Source organism: Eublepharis macularius, chromosome 10 (genome assembly GCF_028583425.1).
Source record: "Eublepharis macularius isolate TG4126 chromosome 10, MPM_Emac_v1.0, whole genome shotgun sequence".
In the NCBI taxonomy this organism is placed as follows: Eukaryota; Metazoa; Chordata; class Lepidosauria; order Squamata; family Eublepharidae; genus Eublepharis; species Eublepharis macularius.
The window spans coordinates 66,804,428-66,824,502 of record NC_072799.1 but is presented as its reverse complement, the minus strand read 5'-3'; the positions used below and the strand labels follow the sequence as shown (position 1 = coordinate 66,824,502).

At 40.3% G+C, this 20,075-nt stretch overlaps 1 protein-coding gene across 1 annotated transcript in view; it reads right to left on the bottom strand.

The window, feature by feature from the left end:
• Nucleotides 1-20,075, bottom strand: part of ANXA10 (annexin A10) — a 52,758-nt gene that overhangs the window by 28,606 nt on the left and 4,077 nt on the right. Inside the window, exon 2 of the mRNA XM_054990305.1 lies at nt 1,358-1,439. Within this exon, the coding sequence (XP_054846280.1) occupies nt 1,358-1,439 (82 nt within the window). The remainder of the gene's footprint in view (nt 1-1,357; nt 1,440-20,075) is intronic.

Below are 20,075 nucleotides of genomic sequence, written 5' to 3'. Positions count from 1 at the left end.
ATAATGTCAGTCATAGAATTAATTATGTTCTGTTTCAGCAATTCTCCAACTCTGTATCCAACTCTGCATCCTTGCTAATGCTATGTTTTTGTAAACTATTTATCCTATGGCATTGTCTATGAAAATATTCTTGACACTGTATGGAAATGTCTTTGATACTGATTGTACTAATCTCACACTATGTAATCCACCTTGAGTCTCAGTGAGAAAGGCGGACTATAAATAAATAAATAAATAAATAAATAAATAAATAGTGTTGAATTTATTTCCAAATAAGCCAGACATTTCCTATGTTTTGTATTTAATAATCTTACGGAGGCAACAAAAACTGAATCAGTCCAGTTAAAGCAGAAATTGATAAAATTTTGCTACTTCTCTCTATAAGAGCATGAAATCTTTGACCTTAGTTAAAATTAGCATCTTTATCTATGTTTAACAAACAACTAGGAACAGAAGTCCCGACTGTTTTCTCATGTAGAGTCACAGGTACTCTTGATTGGTGGTCAAGGTACCTAACAGTTTATGGAATAAGATTCCCATGAATGAGTTAATAGGATCTGGTGAAGGAAAGAAAGGGGTACTTTTAAAGGTCTAGTAAGGATTTTTCAGACAGCTTTTTAGGTTTGGGAAGTCTGAGGGGTTTGCAGGGAAAGGTTTGGTGCCCTCTTAGACAGAAGTCTTGCAGTGCAATCCTAAATAGAATTATGCCATTCTAAACCCATTTACTTCCTTAGACTTCAAAGGGTCTAACTCTGTTTAGGATTGCACTGTGAGGATGGATATTCAATCAACAAGTAGCACTTTAAGTGGAACATTTGCTTTCTTTAAAATGCTTCCATTTTTAGAAGATATAATTAAGTTTCTAATATTCTCTGTAAAGGAGTAGTAAGGAAAAATAACCTTTGATTTGCTAGAAAAGCTGTCATAAGATGTTTTGTTTATTTCACACACTATAATTCCCCAAAGTACAGTGCTTGGTTTCTTTGACTATAAACAATTATTGGCATCACTTCTGTTTTTTAATTACACCAGTACGAGAAATAATAGTACATTTCTTTCTCTTATATCATGATAGTAAGAGTCTAGTAGCACCTTTAAGACTAACCAACTTTATTGCAGCATAAGCTTTCAAGAACCACAGCTCTCTTCGTCAGATGCATCTAATAAAGGGAGCTGTGGTTCTTGAAGGCTTATGCTACAATAAAGTTGGTTAAAGATGCTACTGGACTCTTACTATCTTATGACTACAGACTAACATGACCAGCTCCTCTGGATCTTGTAGCAAGATTGGTGATAAATGCCCAGTGGGATGTAAGAAAATGCCACAATAAAGATTATAACTTTCAGACTTACAGACCTGTTCCTTGTAGAGCACCCCCAAGCATTTGGGCATCCATAACAGGATCAAAACTTGGAGCTGGGAAGATTGTTCCCTGAATCTGTCGACAAGAAAGAAAAATATCAGGCTTTTCAAGCATCAAGACTGGAGAAAATGGCCTAAGAAAGTAGGAGAAAATGTAATTGGGATTTTTGTTTTTTTTGTTTGAATGCAATGTGGGTAGAAACAGAAATAGCAACTTACCAATGCAAACCTAAGCAATTACATTCTTCTAAATCCATTTAAGTCAATAGACTTACAAGGGTGTAACTCTCTTTAGGACGGCGCTGTGAGTGGTGTTGAATGTAATTTATGTCTTTGAATGTAATGAATTTGCATTCATATTACTTCTACTGCACTTAAAATGTGACATATGCTTATGCTCGAAGATTGATGTGCAGAAACACATTTAGAGGGAGGATGCTTAACTATTACTTAGTTGTTTGGGACTGGGCAAATGCATTGTTGGATGGATTTTACATTTTATTTTATTTTAGCTTTTGTTGATGTGAAATTACCCTTTCCCTGAATTCAGATCACAGGTGGTCCCCCTGCTCCCAAACCTGGTCCTTCTTTCTTTTTCTTCTTATTATTTTATTGATTTCAAAAAGAATACATACATATACACATAGACATCACATCAGGGGATATCAAGCACAACTTCGTAAGAAATCAACGGTGATGATAACAACAAACTATGTATTATACTCATTTTCCATCTCTACAGTTCCTTCTTCTTTATATCTTGTTTTCCTTACCCAAAACCTAATTTTCCTGTAAGTCTACTCTGCTTATTTCCTGTAAGTATTCTCTCCTATCTTCATATCCTATACTTAATTTCTTGTTCCATAATTTGATTTAACCCATCTATGAAAGGGTGACCATCTTTTCTGCAGATCGCCCCTACTTTGTTCTTTTATCAAGTCTGTTAAGACATCCATTTCTGCTGTTTCTAAGATTTTTCCTATCACTTCTTCTTTCAATGGCATCTCTAGCTTCTTCCAATACCTCGCATATATTATTCTTGCCGCCGTAATTACATGAATCATCAAAAACCCCTTTTCCTTCTCTACCCTCTCCAACATAATATGCAATAAGAACAATTCTGGTTTGAAAGGTATGGCTGTGCCTAATACTTCTTGAAGTAACCCATGTATCATCTTCCAATATTTCACCGCCTTTTTACATGACCACCACATGTGATAGTACGTACTTAACTTTTCTTTACATTTCCAGCATTTATTGAATGTATCCGCATACATTTTAGCCAGTTCAAACCTTCTATTGTAATCCTGCAGGCTCTGTGAGCTATGTTCATCGTAGCAGTTAACCACCGAGGCATCATTAATGCAGAATGACACAATTCGTCTCATAGAGATGTTTTGTGACATTGACTCCCTCACCCCAGCAGCAATGATCCAGCCTTTTCAGGATTTTTTTCCTTTAATTAATTATTTTTGAGCTCCCCCTCTCTTGAGACCCAGTTTGGTGTAGTGGTTAAGAGTGGCGGGACTCTAATCTGGAGAACTGGGTTTGATTCCCCTCATCTCCATTTGAAGCCAGCTGGGTGACCTTGGGTGAGTCACAACTCTTTCAGAGTTCTCTCAGTCCCACTCACCTCACAGGGTGATTGTCGTGAGGATAGTAACACACTGTACACCACTTTGAGTGGGTGTTAAGTTGTCCTGAACGGCAGTATATAAACCAAATGTTATTGTTGTTGTTGTGATTGTGCATAACCAACAAAACCTCCCCCTCAATTGGAAACTTGTACAGTCTTTGAAGAATAAATTTCTCTAATTCAGTGCATAAAGTGTACAAAGTGCTCAGCGCATATAATAAATACAATTCAATAAATACATTCAATAAATAGAGTTAAATCTGTCCCTTCTTGAAAAATATATACAATAAATATTCAGCTCGGAAAACACAATCAATAAAGCATACAACATGAAATTACTCATAAGAACTCCTCAGCACATTCCGGGCATATTTAGCTGGAGTAACTTCTCAATTTGAATTATTTCTCCTGACTTGTAAACATAGACAGTTTGTTGATTTCTAAGAAGCTTCCGTCTCAGAATATTGCCGTGGTTGCCTCAGACTCCCGCTTTACACATGCACTCCACCAACATAACATTACTCCCAATCATGTTTAGACATCTTGTGCTGTTTTATCAAGTTTCGTCTTTCTTGTAGGGCTTCCAAGCTTTTGTCAGACAGGCTAGCAAGCCAGCCTGCCTGCCATACCTGTCAATGTCTAACTATTGTGGGGTGGGGGGTGGAAGGAGATTGGCTGTTTCGCTGCTTCACTGTGTCTTCGCTAGGGCTTTGTTGCTGTCTCTGCTGAACAGTGTTATCAATACAGCCGGCAGTGAACGTCTGGGAACTGACCGACCTTGAGGAACTCAGCTCTGCCTCTCTCCCAGGCTTTTCCCGCTTAGAAACTACACAGAAACTTCAACTGACTGTCATTTGAACTAGGGGGAGGGGACTGAGGGTATAACTTTTCTGGGAGGACTTTACTTTGGCATTCCAGGCAATTGATCTGTATAGGATTCACTAGTGGAAATCTCTAATAAAGACCTTTAACTCATATAGTTGTGCCCAATGAAGTGGAGAGTTTGAGAGAGTCCTCTAGCCAGGCCTGACAGCTTTGGGAAAGGTTTTATCCTGGCTAGAGGACTCTCTCAGACTCTCCACTTCATCAGACACAACTATATGAGTTAAAGGTCTTTATTAGAGATTTCCACTAGTGAATCCTGTACAGGGCACTTCATATTTTACCAGCAGCGGTGTGGAAGCTTCAGTGATGTGCCAGCTCTATTATGTTTCTTGATAGCAGCAGAATGAAGTAGGGGTATGAGATCCGGCTCCAAGAACTGGCTTTCAAAGCCAAATTTATGCCATTTTGGCATAATCTGGCTTTGCCATTTCCCTCGGTTGACCCCTGGATCGGATATGGGGGCTGAACTCTGCTGGACCAGATTATTCAGGTGCAAGAGGGAGCTGCAGGCAGCTTTCACAGGCAATGAGCAGGAGGGCATGTATGAAGTCCAGCGGGGCAAGGGAGGAAGGCAGGCAGAGTAGATTCCATCCCATTCTTCCCCTCCCCCCATCCATGCTTCAAAAGAGCCCTAGCTTGCCACTACCCAGGCACCCTTTAAACTCTACAGCTCCATGGCAAACTAGGAATTCTTCATTATTTCCATAGGAAACAATGGAAATTGGCTGGAGACAGCTTGTTCAGGGGCCAATAGAATTGGATCCTGAAGTTCAATCCACCAGAAATTTGGGGGGAGGTCTTTAGGGGATATTCAGGAGTGGGTTCCCCAAATTTGGTGGAGCTAGCTTCAAAAAATGTCCCCTGAGCCCCTCCCAGACATTATTCCCTATAGGAAGTAAAGGCTGGCTAAATCTGGGATTCTCCAACCCAGATTAGAGAATCTAACACAGATTTCATGAGTCCAACATTTTTCTTTTAAAAAAAATGAAACCGGGATCCAGATCACCCAGATTTTTCCTTTTTTGGTGCACACTCCTAAAATGAAGTTCATACTAACACAAAGAAAACTGTGTTGACTTTTGTTTATGTAAGCCTGGCCACGTGAATGCTGCTGTCATATTTTTTATTTTGAGACAGATTTTTACTTTTGCCTCAGCTTTCCAAATATATTTTTGTGCTCTTGAGATGGTTTATACTTTATGGTTTATGCAGTAGTTTCATAATGTTATTTCAGGGGGATATCTTTTAAATGCTTAGTATAATTCAAACATTTCAAAACAAGTTATAGAATGAAGCATATCTAAACAAGATAATTTTTCCACATTTTGTACAGGACCATTTATTCCATATGTCATATAGTTTCTGGCTTCATTCTTATAATTTTGCTTCTTGATCTCCTGGTACAAATGGTCCCAAGTATCCCTTGAGTTGAAATTTCCTTACGTTTATCATTCACAATTCCACTAAGATGCAGTATTATTGCACGGAAAAGGCCTCTTCATTGCTAGCAACTAGAGTATGGCTTAGATTACATAGGTGGAAAATAAATTGTTTTGCTTGCTCACTGACACCTCTATCCTTTCATAGTTCAATCACAGGCATCTCTATAGTTTGCATTTCTGCCTTCCGTCTTGAACCACATTCTCAAACTGTAATGTTTATAACAGTGTGGAGTCTTTGAGGATACAACACATACTAAATTTTGATGCATCTGTTTTTCTGCATTCTTGATTCTGCATTGGCTGAGAACTAAACAAGCAAAGGTGGAACAGCTTCAGAGCTGATGGAGCTGTTTATTTTGGTTACATCTGATTTGCATGTAATCCAAATATCCTAACTTCAACAGTAGTCAGTGTTAGTCAATATGTTTTGGCAGTGTCCAGTGATCCAAAAGAGTAGATTATCTTTAGATATTGCTATCAGTCCATATATATAGCTGTTATAAAGTCTGAAATATAATCAATGGAATGATGATTTACATCCGATTTAACCTCCTTAGTTTTGCTCCACAGGATTTTATGAAGAACTGTTTTACTGCCCTATAAATTAACAGTTGTTAGTTGCTGTGCTTTACGCAAATATCTTTGCCAAGCTAGGAAGAACAGAAATGTCACCATGACAATGACAGGCAATTAGTACTTGAAGAGGTATCATAGCTCAGTTACAGACTGTATGTTTCACATATGGAAGGCCCAAGTTTCATTTTCTGATATGTTCAGTTAGGCTAGCAAAACCGTGAATGGCCTTTTTCTGATGAGATCTTGGAAAGCCACTACAAGTCAGAGTTGGCAAAACTGATCAAGCTGATCAATAGGTCTCATATAAGACAGATTCACATCTCTAATACATAAAAGGCAAGTCATGTTCCAGACAACTCACCTTTTATTCTGGTGCAGGCACACTGAGGGGCCTGTGGGTGTACCTGCAACAGGCCTCTGAGGGGCTGTGGAGGCAGTAGGGAGGCCCGACATGGTGGCACAGCCCTCCCAAGTCCCTGCAGTGGGGAGCCACTGAATCAGTTTTCTAGAGCCTGTTGTATTTTTTCACACAATGGGCTCTGTTAGTGTTAATGATATTTCATCAAAATTCAATGTGAGTTGCTTAGGTTGCAGTCCTATGCAGTGGGGTTACTCCCTGATAAATGTTTACAGGATTGCAGTCTTAGTGTTGGCGGTGGAGAGTGACCTCAAGTCACAGATGACTTATGGCAACCCCTGGTAGGATTTTCATGGCAAGAAACTAACAGAGGTGGTTTGCCATTGCCTGCCTCTGCAACCTGGTATTCATTGGAAGTATCCCATCCAATTACTAACCAAGGCTGACCTCGCTTAGTTTCAGAGATCTGATGAGATCAAGCTCACCTGAGCTATCCAGGTTAGGGCATGCTATAATTGTAGGAGTGTGGAAAAAGCAGTAATGGGTATAGAAGTGTTGTAGTCACCATGAAGTTCAGCCAATATATATTTTAAAGTTTCTAATTCTTAGGGATACAAAGAGATGATTGAAGCAGGTGGGACTTCCAAGGGCTGAGTTCTAGGCAGCGTGGCCTCTCTGGTCTTGGTAGTTTCATTTGCCAGGCTGAGGCTTCGTCCCCCACAGAATTGGTTCATCAGAGTGTTCCATCCACCAGAACCCATACAAGCAGTTCTCTGTCCCAAGGCTCATCCACAGGTCCCTGACGTGGTGGTTCAACACACAGGACCCCCTTCTGCTCCTCCCTGATTCACTTCTCGATCTACACAGATGCCTCTGTTGGGATGGAGGCTTGTTCTGGGACCACCCAGGTAAATTGAGCATGGCTCCCTTACGAATCGGCTATGCACATCAAACTCTGAGCTCAGGGCAATAAGGCTCTGAAGGCTCTGGTTTCCCTAGTGGAAGGCAAGAATGTTCAGATATGCCCAGACAATACGAATGCCATGCATTACTTCAACAGAGAGGGAGGCACAGCTTCCCCAGCTCTCTCATGGGAATCCTGAGAATCACTGATAGGGGAATGGGCTATCCAGCATCAAGGCACTCTCTTTGCCATACACATAGCGGGCAAGAACAATGTTCTGGCAGATGCACATTGGGCCAAGCTACACATGACGAATGACACTTGAACGGCAAGTGGATTGAGTGGAGGGCAAGTGATCAGGGAGAAATACACTTGCTGTTCAAGTGTCATTCGTCATGTGTAGCTTGGCCCTAAGTCAGTCCAAATCCCACAACTATGAATGGTCCATCTACATGGACTTCCTCTGCCCTGATTTTGCAATGTGGGGATACCCTATCATAGATCTGTTTGCCGCAGGAGATGTGCCTGATATTGCTCATGGGCAGGAAAGGGGAAGGCCTCTCTCGGGGATGCCTTTCAGATCCCATGGTGGAGCACCTTCCTGTATGCATTCTCCCCCCTTCCTCTCATGACATTCACACTCAGCAAGGTTCCTCAGCAACTGGAGTAGCCCTTACTGGTCAAGCAAGCCTGGTTTGCTGCTCCAAATGTTGCAGGGCAGAATTTACCATTTTCCCCTAACACCAAAGCTGCTACAGGGTGATGTGGTTATCCACTACAACTTGGGACTCTGAAACTAACATCTTGGTTCATATTCCCCCTGGACTGAATTTCTCCTCCCCAGTCCAAAAGGTCCTGTTGGAAGTTAGGAAACCATCCACTAGGAAATCATACCTGGCCAAATAGAAAATACCCTGCAGCTGTGGACAAGTTTACATCGGGACCACAAAGCGTAGCATCCAGACAAGAAGAAAAGAACATGAAAGACACTGTAGACTTGGACAACCTGAAAAATCAGCAGTGGCTGAACATAGCCTAACTCAAACAGGGCACAGTATCTTATTCCAGGACACCAAAATACCGGACAACACTTCCAACTACTTTGTCAGACTGCACAGGGAAGCCATTGAAATTCACAAGCATAAGCAAAACTTCAACAGGAAAGAAGAAACCTTAAGAATGAACAGAGCATGGTTTCCAGTTCTGAAAAACACCAGGCTAACAAAACACTCTATACTCGACAATAGCCCTGCAGAGAAGATTAGCACATCAAGCACCAATCCATATGCAAAAGAACCTCCTCAGGATACAGTGAAGCCTCCCGCCATTAGCATTCCACACCCTGGGAAACTCTTACAGGATGACTCAGCTCAACCCCACCCCTCCTGAGTAGATACAAATGACCTGCCAACATCTTTTCCACACTGTGACACTGAGAGATCTCTGTCTTTTGGATGGGAGCTTCCAGAAGGTTTGTCCTTTGAATTTGGAGGCGCCAAAAAGCGCATTAGATCTGAGCGGGAGATGGAGCGATTTATAAGGGACAATGAAAAAGACTTACCAACAAGATTATGAGTATGGAGTGTAAAGTATTATCTTGGAATGTAAATGGACTAAACTCACCGAATAAGAGGAAAAATATCTTTCACTGGCTATTAAAACAAAAATGTGACATTGTTTGCTTGCAAGAGACTCATATTCGAAAGCAGGATGTAAAATATTTAAAATTGGGAAAATTGGGCAAGGAATTTGTAGCGGCCTCAAGCAAGAAAAAAAGAGGAGTGGTGTTGTATGTAAAGGAGGAGCTACAGCCAAAATTTGTAATGAAAGATGTGGAAGCCAGATTTGTAGCAGTGGAATGTATTTGGAATTTAAAGAGAGTGTTGGTAGTCGGAGTTTATGCGCCTAACGGTGCAAAAGAAAGCTTCTTTGAGGATTTGAGGAAGCATTTAGACGATCTTTCATATGACCAGATAATTCTTGCTGGAGACTTCAATGGAGTGACAGACTTGGAATTAGATAAAAAGACAATAACGGCACAAAAGAAAAGAGGATTATTACCAAAGCTCTTTTTTGAGTTGATTCAACAAGAGACTCTCGAAGATGTATGGAGGAGAGAATATCCCAAAAGCAGACAGTTTACTTTTTATTCTGCAAGGCACTCTACATTATCAAGAATTGACATGATCTGGGCCTCAAAAGACTTAGCGTTATGGACTAAGGAGGTAGAAATAATGCCGATGATAGGCTCAGATCACAACCCAATTATGTGGAAATTAGGGAAAAGGAGAAAAAGGAAAGCATGGAGAATAAATGAGGACTTGCTACAAGAAGGTGAGAACATGGAGATATTGAGAAGAGAGACAAAGTTCTTCATACAGTATAATGTGAACAAAGAAGTACCAACTGACAAAGTTTGGGATGCTTATAAGGCGGTTGTAAGGGGCATACTAATGGACTTAAATGGTAGAGCAAGAAAGAAAAAAGAGGAAAAAAGACAAGAGATTGAGGAGAAAATAAAAGCCAAAGAAATACAGCTAAAAAAGAGACCAGGGAAAAAGAAATTATATCAGGAAATTAAAATACTTCAAGAACAGCTAACAGCAATGAGTAATAAAGAACTGGAGTGGAACCTTAAAAGACTGAATCAGAAAGCATTTGAAGGTGCAAATAAACCTGGGAAGTACCTGGCATGGCAATTGAAGAAGAGAAGGGAAAAGAAAATAATAAACAAAATTTGTGAAGACAACAAAACGTATTTGGAACAGACTACCATTAGTAGAGCCTTTTATAAATTCTACGCTAAGTTGTACAATAAGAAAGAAGTAAATAAAGAATCAATAGCGTCATATTTGGAGAAAACGAAACTTCCAGAAATCTCGGAAGCTTGGAGAAATAAATTGAACAGTGAAGTAACGGACGAGGAAATAAGTAAGGCAATACAATCTGCAAATCTAGGAAAGGCGCCAGGGCCAGATGGACTTACGGCTAAATTTTATAAGACAATGGCCAATGAATTGGCACCATTCCTAAAAGAGGTGATCAATGGAGTTTTAAGGGATCAAAGGATTCCAGACACCTGGAGTGAAGCGAACATATCATTGATCCCAAAAGAGGGCCAAGATTTGACTAATGTGAAAAATTACAGACCGATATCGTTACTTAATAATGACTATAAAATCTTTGCGAAGATACTGGCGGAGAGACTGAAGGGGTGGCTCTCGGAAATCATAGAGGAGGAACAAGCAGGTTTTTTGCCAGACAGACAAATCAGAGACAATTTAAGGACAGTGATTAATGCTATTGAATATTATGATAAGCGTTGTGACAAAGAGGTTGGTTTCTTCTTTGTTGATGCTGAAAAGGCGTTTGACAATTTAAACTGGGATTTTATGTTTGCCACTATGGAAAAGCTACAACTGGGAGAAAGATTCATCAGAGCAATTAAGGAAATCTACAGAGACCAGACTGCAGCAATTGTGGTGAATGATGAATTGACTAAGAAATTGACTATTAGTAAAGGAACGAGACAAGGTTGCCCGTTGTCTCCACTGTTGTTCATTTTAGTATTGGAGATTCTGATGATACAAATACAACAAGACGAGGAAATTCGAGGAATAAAAATTAAGGACTATTCATACAAGGTCAGAGCATTTGCGGATGATATAATGTTAATTGTAGAGGACCCACTGGAGAACATGCCAAAAGTGATTGATAAGATTAAGGAGTTTGGAGATTTGGCAGGTTTCTATATTAACAAAAAGAAATCAAAGATATTATGTAAAAACATGACTAAGCAGAAACAACAATTGTTAATGGAAATAACGGACTGTGAAGTAACAAGCAAGGTGAAATATTTGGGAATTGAACTGACTGCAAAGAACATAGACTTATTTAAAAACAATTATGAAAAACTATGGATTCAGATAGAGAGAGACTTGATTAAATGGAATAGGCTGAATCTGTCATGGTTGGGTAGGATTGCAGCAGTTAAGATGAATGTGTTACCAAGAGTAATGTTTTTGCTACAGACAATACCAATCATCAGAGACTCTAAACAATTTGAAAAATGGCAGAGGAAATTATCAGATTTTGTATGGGCAGGCAAGAAGCCTCGAGTGAAAATGAAAGTTTTACAAGATGCAAAGGAAAGAGGCGGAATGCAACTGCCCAATCTGAGACTCTATCACGATGCAATCTGCCTAGTGTGGCTGAAAGAGTGGATGACATTAAAGAACAAGAAATTATTAGCCCTAGAGGGATACAAAAAAATATTTGGATGGCACGCATACTTATGGCACGATAAAGTAAAGGTCAACTCGATGTTCCTGCATCATTTTATACGGAGAAGTCTATATACAATCTGGAAGAAGTACAGAATTTATCTACAAGAAGGAACTCCTTTGTGGGTAGTTCCATATGAGGTGATAGACCCGAGAGCTGTTGATAATGAACAACAATGTTTAACTTATAAAGAAATAACTAGAATTGAACTATCTAAGAATAAAGACGCAAGAGGAACTATCACCTCATTACGATTGGTTCCAGTATAGACAGATCAGAGACTTATATAATTCGGACTCTGCAAAGGGAGGTATACGAATAGAGAATTCGGAACTAGAGCAGACCCTTCTTAAAGAAGATAAGAAAAGAATATCTAAGGTATACCAAGTACTGTTGAAATGGTATACTGAGGATGAGACAGTTAAAACACAAATGGTGAAATGGGCTATAAATTTTAACAAAGAAATAACAATGGAGGCATGGGAATACTTGTGGAAGACTACAATGAAGACAACGACATGTACTAGCATTAAAGAGAACATTTACAAAATGATTTATCGTTGGTACATGACACCAAAGAAGATTGCGCTAGGGAATTTGAATATTTCTAATAAATGCTGGAAATGTAGGAAGCATGAGGGCTCCCTCTATCATATGTGGTGGTCGTGTGAGGTAGCTAGGCAGTACTGGGGGGAAATAATAAGGGAAATGAGTGAAATTTTACAATTTCAAATTAATAAGAACCCAGAACTCCTGCTACTAAACTTGGGAATGGAGGGAATTCCAGCCCATCATAGGACATTGATATTTTATATGACGGCAGCGGCTAGACTTTTGTATGCACAAAAATGGAAAGTACAAGAAGTGCCAACCATTGAAGATTGGATTTACAAATTGCTGTATATGGCTGAAATGGACAAGATGACAAGAAAACTGAGAAATCTGGACTCAGGGCAGTTTAACACAGATTGGGAGAAGCTGAAACAATATTTGGAGAAGAAATGGGAGGTGGGAGGAAAACTGTGGCAGTTTGAGAACTACTGATGTATAATAAAGTGCAGAGGAGGGTGACTTTACCGGGGGGGAGAAGAGATAAAAGCGAATCTATAAGCAGTTAGATTAATAGATGGATATATATATAGATATATGAAGGCTAACAAATAGAACATTGATAGAAAATAATTAATTATAAGGATTAAATATAAGGATTGTGTAACCAATAATATTTTCTTTCTTTGGTAAGATCTGTATAATGCGCCAAACTGAATGTCTAAGGATAAAGATGAGTCAAATTGATTGACTATATGATGAGAGTTATATTGAATTATATTGAATTATTATAAGAAGATAGCAATATATGGAGCATAAGTTAAATTGTTTGACTTAAATGAATGTATGATTTACATGGTTTATGGTTTATAGAAATATTTGAATTATAGAAATTGGGATAAATTGTTTATCCAAGATGGAAATAAGGACTTACAGTTTGGGTATAGAATATTAAAAATAGTTAAGGATGTACTGCTTAGAATAAAGGAGAAAATATATTTGTTTTAGATAGAGGAATCAAATAGAAGTAAGGGAAAAGGGACAAGGGGTTGGAAAGCTGTTGGAAGTCAATAAAAGGGGGGGAAAGGGAGGGGGTTAGAAATGAAAAATTGGGGATAATTGAATGTAATGTAAAAATAATGGATTCTAACCCAATAAAAAAAATTTTCAAAAAAAAAAGAGAGATCTCTGTCTTTTGGTGCTACACCTCTGAAGATGCCAGCCACAGCTGCTGGCGAAACGTCAGGAACTACAATGCCAAGACCACAGCAATACAGCCCGGAAAACCCACAACAACCATCAAATAGAAAAGATTTTCTCCTTGGGCCACAGGCAACAACTTGGTCTCAGCCCCATTACTATCTGTTTTGCACAAAAGCTCATACCTTACCACTAGTTTTGTTAGTCTTATACGTACTACTAGGCTCTTGCTCTTTTTAATCCACCTTGCTAGCCTTCAACTTGTGCATCCCTCTAGTAGAATTGTGTAAGTTGGCCACCTGGTCTGCACCATCCACATTCATCAAGCATTATGCCATTGTCATGGACCAGACTGGGCCAGCAGAGTAAAGAGACTTAGAGGATTCTTCTGAGGAAGAGGCAGCCGGCAAACCTGACCCAGATCCACAGCCAGTGGCAGAGGCACTGCCGGAGGAGGCAGTCTCTGAAGGATCAGACATGGATCCACAGCCAGGTCCCAGCACATCGGCCCCTCAGCTTCCCAGCCCTGGGCCAGCAGCAGAGAGTCAGGCACCAGCCAGCTCTCCCCCTCAGCTTCCCAGCCCTGGGCCAGCAATAGGGAGCCAGGCACCAGCCAGCTCTCCCCCCTCATCACCAGGGCCTTGAAAGTGCCATCAGAGGAGGGCTAGGAGAGCCCTCCAAGCCAAAAGGTGCAGTGCCAGGCTAGCAGCACAGCACTGGCCCAGCATCATTAGTGATGATGAGTGCTTGCAGGAGCAAGACTGAGACAGCTGGCAGGTGCATGATGCAGCACAAGTGGCTGAGCAGCGTGAGGCTTAAAAGCAGCAGAGAAGGGAGTGGCTGTGTGGAAGCAATGCATCTGCTTACTACTGATCTTGCAGGTGTGTTTGGAACTTAGTTCCTCATCTTTGATCTTGGTCTGTTATTGATTCTAGTAGTACTTCCTTTGGACTTGAAACTGTGAGCGTTGTCTAACCTGTGCCTGAACCTTGGAACTGTGATTTGACCTGCTCTGACAACTAGGGAACTTCCCCTGCCTGCAGTCTGTGTGAATCAGTAATCAGGACAGCCATTGATGTAGACTCTGGAAAGGATGAAGCTGTGGGCAAGGCTGTCTTGAAGAGTCTCTTCTATTAAAGAGCTTCATGCCCACCTTCTGGGTAAATTAGCTTGCTAATCTCCCATGTGGGATTGCACAGAAGACACAATGATGAAAACAGGGTCGCACTTACTGGTAACTGTTGTTCATTGAGTAGTCTTCTGTGAAGGCACACATCCTTCTCCCCTTCCAAACCGTGTGCTCTTTTTCTTACCTTCCTTTTCACCAGGTGGCTTAGAGAACTAAAGAAGGGAGCCACTCGCCCTGCCTCTTATAGCTGTGCCTGGGGGGAAAGGCTAGCGAGCATCTTGTGCCTCTAGGAGCTTTGGAACATCTGTGGCTGGCCTTCACATACGCAGTTCCCATGTGTGCCTGAGCAGGACACCACTCAATGAACAACAGTTACAGGTAAGTGCAACCCTGTTTTCTGCTGCTGTTATTTATTTTTATTTATATAACTTCATTTGTACCACCTTTCCTTCCCAGTGGGGACACAAAATGGCTTACAACATTCTTTCCTTCTCCATTTTATCCTCCCAGCACCCCTCTGAAGTAGTCTAGGCTGAGAGTGTATGACTGGTCCAAGGTCACCCAGCAAACTTCTATAGCAGAGATTTGAACTTGAGCCATTCAGATGCTAGTCCAAGACTCTGAGTGGTAAGAACCGAAATGAAACACACACACTTTTCAGCAGGGGGGAGTCATTACAGCCATGTTTCCCAGATTTGGTTCAGCGTTCTGGAAGCTGCTTTAACCAGTGAGTTCTATGTGTATTGGCTCATTTTTTTATTATGCACACCTCTACTATTACATTATAAGTGAATTTTTGTAAGTAACTGGGTGAAATATACACAAATCATTTTGATCAGTGCACCAGGGCAAAACTAGACATAATGCCAGGAGATCCAGAAAAAGATCTCTTGAGCTTGTTTGCTTTTAATGGCAGTACTTGATGTGAAGAGCCTGATTCAGAAAGGGGGTGCATCATCTGTGCTGGGGGGAAGAGAGAATTCCCTTTCCTTGCTTTATTTTCTGGAAGCAGATTGTTCCCTTGTGCTGCTATTTTAAAGGAAATGTATAGGCACTGGTCATGGATTTCCCAGTTACTTCTAGGGCCAAGCTACAAGTGACAAATGACACAGGTTGGACACTTGTCAGCTTCCCTCAAGATTTGATGGGAAATGTAGGCATCCTGGTCTTGAAGCTTGGCTCTCCGACTGCTGCCCAATGGACTTTTCAGCTGTCACTTGTCCAACATTCCGCCAAGCTGTCTACATTTCCCATCAAAACTTGAGGGAAGCTGACAAGTGTCCAACCTGTGTCATTCGTCACTTGTAGTTTGGCCCCTAGTTAGACCATTTGAAATACAATTAATCCTGGGGACCATATGGCTTTTGAACTTTGAGTTTAAGGTCGCTTACTTTTTCAAGACATGCAAACTGCTTCTGTAGCTTATTGAAAGAAAGCAAATAAAAAATGAGATAGTCAAAAATTTGTCTGTATTTCAGCTTCTCCTTTGAGGAGTTTCTAAAAATCATTAACCCAAGACAGCATATTGTTTTTCCTTCTGATGCTGTCTTAGTCGAAATCAATATTAAGTAGAATATTTTCTTCTAAAGTACCACTTTAAAAATCATAATGCTACAAGTACAAATCTTTTGCAAGGACAAAAAAAAACCTTGCAAAGTTTAGAAATAAGAATTTAAATGCTCTCTGGTGAAACGAGATATCTTGCCAGGCTTTGAAATATTCACGTAACACCTCCCCATCGATCAGAGTGAATTATTAGAAAAGGCATTATACTCGAGCCATTGTTGGATTCCCAACAGCGTTGACACAGCAATCACATCACAACAACTTCTGTAGATTAGTCTAAAATGTTTTTCAGGATGGGAGAGCACATCATAAATCAAAGTGAATAAGAACCTATGGAGTCTCTAGTTTCCCTCTCCAAAATAGAAAACATGTGCTTGCAACTGCTGTGAGACAGATAAAAAAGTATTGTGGATGATGGGCTACTACGCCATCCTAAAGATAAAAGAAACGGAAAGACTACCAGTAATCATCCCCCCCACACACACAAATTGAACTTGAAAAAACTACCTTAATATTAATCTAGTACAAATTAAGGTTCCCCCCCCCCCCCACTATCAATACGGGCCAGGAGATTGAGAATAAGTCTCCTGTAATTCCTTCCCCTCTTGTTTTCCTTTATAGGGTTGAGTTCTCTCTTTCCTCTGGAGCAATAGTAGGTCTGCACTGGCATTGTAGCCTTGGCTATCTTTACAGTCAAGATTTGAAACCTGAGCGAGCTGGTGGGCAAGTCTTATTTAAATGGCTAGTTTTAGACAAAATGCTGAAGCATATGAAATGCTATCCAGAGAATGGAAAACAGGAGGATATAAGCTGTTCCCTAGGTGTGACTAGAAGATAGCTTGTATGGTCTGTACCAAGCCAATGAAAAGATGTGGAGTCACCATACAGTTTCTGAAATGCTATGCATCTTGGTTGCACACAGGCATCATGCTGAGCTATAATTAAACACCAATTCACTGTTACAGGGAGGGACACAGCTCATTCGTTGTGCTCACATGCTTCCTTTCCCTTCCTTCTCATGCAGAGTATGAAAACAAAGCCCAGCTGAAAACAATGTCTGACTACTTTGAATAAAGGGGCCTGACTGATTTGGAGTTTGTTTCCTGCAACCTGGGATTCTAAATTGAGATTCAACCTTTGCTTAGAGTCTGGCTTGTGTGGCGGACAAACAAAAGCCATTCAAACAGGCGCCTGCATTCAGACACTATTTGGACACCACTATTGACATTTGTTTTTGCACCCGATGTGAGAAGGGAAAGGAAAGGAAGGAGAGGCAAAGGCATGCATTTGTGTTATACTGAATTAGAGTTTACATATGGTTTAGTGATGTCTGACTGCATTCTTCAAGTAGTAGCTGGAGCCCCATACTGCCCTATAATGCCTTAGGCCCTTCCCTCTGTCTTGAGCATTCTCTGCAGAAACGTCTAAGTGGTATATGACACAAACATTTTGAACTGCATGCTGTGTTATAAATTGTGCCTTGATTTCAAAAGAGATCTGAGTTGCTTATTTACATCAGGTAGCTTTAAAGCAACTGTCAAAGGCAACATTATCTGATAATAGTAAAAAGTGAAAGTACTTATACTATTTTCTTCGTGTCAAAATAATGAGACTGCAACAAGTGCAAGAATCAAGTTGACAAAGAGGCTGAAGCCTACAATAACACCCAAAAGTGACTGGAAAAAAAGAGTAGAACTGTAGAGATGCTGCTTTCATAATTGGAGTGTATGTTACATTGCGACTTAATGTAAAAATGCTTTTTATGGTAATCTTAACTGTGTTACAGCAGACATAACAATGTACTTTCATTTGTATTGTACGTTTTGGATTAGTTGCTCTAAATCTTTCTTATTTCTTGATGTAAAATTTTTGTTTTCTTATTATGATCCTTGGTTTTAGTAAATGAAGTATTGAAAGTTTTTTTTAAAAAAAGAAGTGGGAAAGCAAAGCAATGTTATAACTTCTGCTTTATTTACGCTGCTTGTTTCCTCTGAACACGGCCAAAGTGTTCAGTCAGAGTTATGGGCATTGAAGTTTAGCCTTAGATTATCAGACATTTCAATATAACAAGAATTTGAAAATACAAAATTGTGTACCCCACAAAGACCATTCAGCTTTCTGTAATAATTTCAGGACTGTTCAGTATTGTTTTCATTTCAGTAGGATAAGGGAACTGAACTATTTGCCTCAACAAGGAGCTAGTGTGACTGCCTATGTTTCTGCACAGCTTCTATAAGTGAAAGCTTCCCACTTTATTTTTATTTAGTTATTTATTCTCTGCCGTTCTCCTCAGTAGCATCCCAAAGCAGCTCACATCATTCTCTTCTCATCTATTTTATCCTCATAAAAACCCTGTTAGGCTGAGAGGGTATGAACAGCCCAAGGTCACCCAGTGAACTTTCATAGCAGAGAGGGGATTTGAACCTGGGCTTCCCGGATCCTGGGGCAACCCCCTAACCACTACACCACTTCTTTCAGTAGCCCATATGTTCAGAATAATGAATATGTAGTGTGGCACTGAAGAAACTCTCGTAAATGGAGTATGCACCCCTCTTTTGTAGGTAAGATTGATATGCCTTGAATGCAACAGAGGTAACTTTAATAATGGTTTAAGGAGCAAAATGAATTCGAGTCCATTGATGTTATAGGTTGCAATTTCATTTACTTTAGAGTTGTCCAGTTATCTTTCTGGAATTTTCCCAATGTGGACTTATGTTGCTTTGGTTTAGAATGTATTACTTTAAAACTTTCTTATTGAATTAGAAAAGCTAGGTACTCATAATATAGTAACTCTTGTGCTGCTACTGGTTAAAGGATGGCAGCCAGAAAGACAACAGCAGCAGCAACAACAACAACATTTGATTTATATACTGCCCTTCAGGACAACTTAACACCCACTCAGATCAGTTTACAAAGTATGTTATTATTATCCAGGGGTCATTTCATAGAAAAAGAGCTGGAGGAACTCATTAGCAAAACTCAGCATAACTTATTAGCATATGCCACGCCTCTTGCCATCACCGGAAGTGTGTCATTAGTATAACTGATTTGCTTATGCCACACCCCCTGATGTCACCTATTCTGGCTGTTTTGGACCCAATCCTGGTCATTCAGGGCTGACATTGGGCCCAAAATGGCAAAAAGGGGCTGAAAAGGGGCCCAAAATGGTCAGGATTGGGCCGCTGATGAGCGGGAGAGTGATCCACCACCTGTCAGAGGCCCGATCCAGGCTGAAATGGGCCCAAAATGGCCGAGAGGCAGGTGGGCGGGGCCACCTGACGTGACCTCTTTGGGGAACTGCCGGAACTGCATTCCTGTGTGTTCCCCCTCAAAATGAGCCCTGTTATTATCCCCACAACAATCACCCTATGAGGGTGATTTGTTGTGGGGACTGGGAAAATCTCATCATGGGTTTCTGGAAGCAATGGTCCTTCCACTCTGGACCATTGCTTCCAGAAACCCATGATGAGATTTTCCCAGTCCCCACAACAAATCACCCTCATAGGGTGTGGGGATAATAACAGGGCCCAAACCAGATAATCATATTGCATTAAATGTTACTGGTAGCAATGTGGAATCAGCAACGTCAAAGTCATGTTGCTGCAATATGTACTGAGCTTGAATGCCAGTTTGTGAAAAGTTCACACTCCAGAATATGATCAATTACAAGTTTGTTTGTTTGCTTATGTTTGTTAGTTAGCTGGTTCTTGATTATGACAATTATTCTGACATTCAGTCAGAAAACGCAGATATTCAGATTCAGATATTTTTTAATACACACACACAATTAAAATAGAACACAAAAACATGAATGGAAGGAAAGGTCGATGAGAATCAGTGAGGGGATACCATACAAAATAGAGAAATGCTCAGCCAACGGAAGACAATGATAGGAAGGAACAGACAAATTGTCATTGCTAGGGAATTCCATAGAAGGCTCTTTCGCAGGTTGCCACATTACCTGGTACCACATAATTGTGAAGAAGCACTCTATGAACATGTGAGATGCTAAAATTATCTTAGAGCTGCTGGTTCCACAAATAACCCAACATCTACAGGTTCCAATATTTTTATGATCCTGTGACTGCAAAAGCAATCTGACGTACGAACAACCTTATAATAATATTTGTTTAGTAAGTCATTCTGATAAGAAACAATGGAAGTTAGATTTCCTTAGACAATG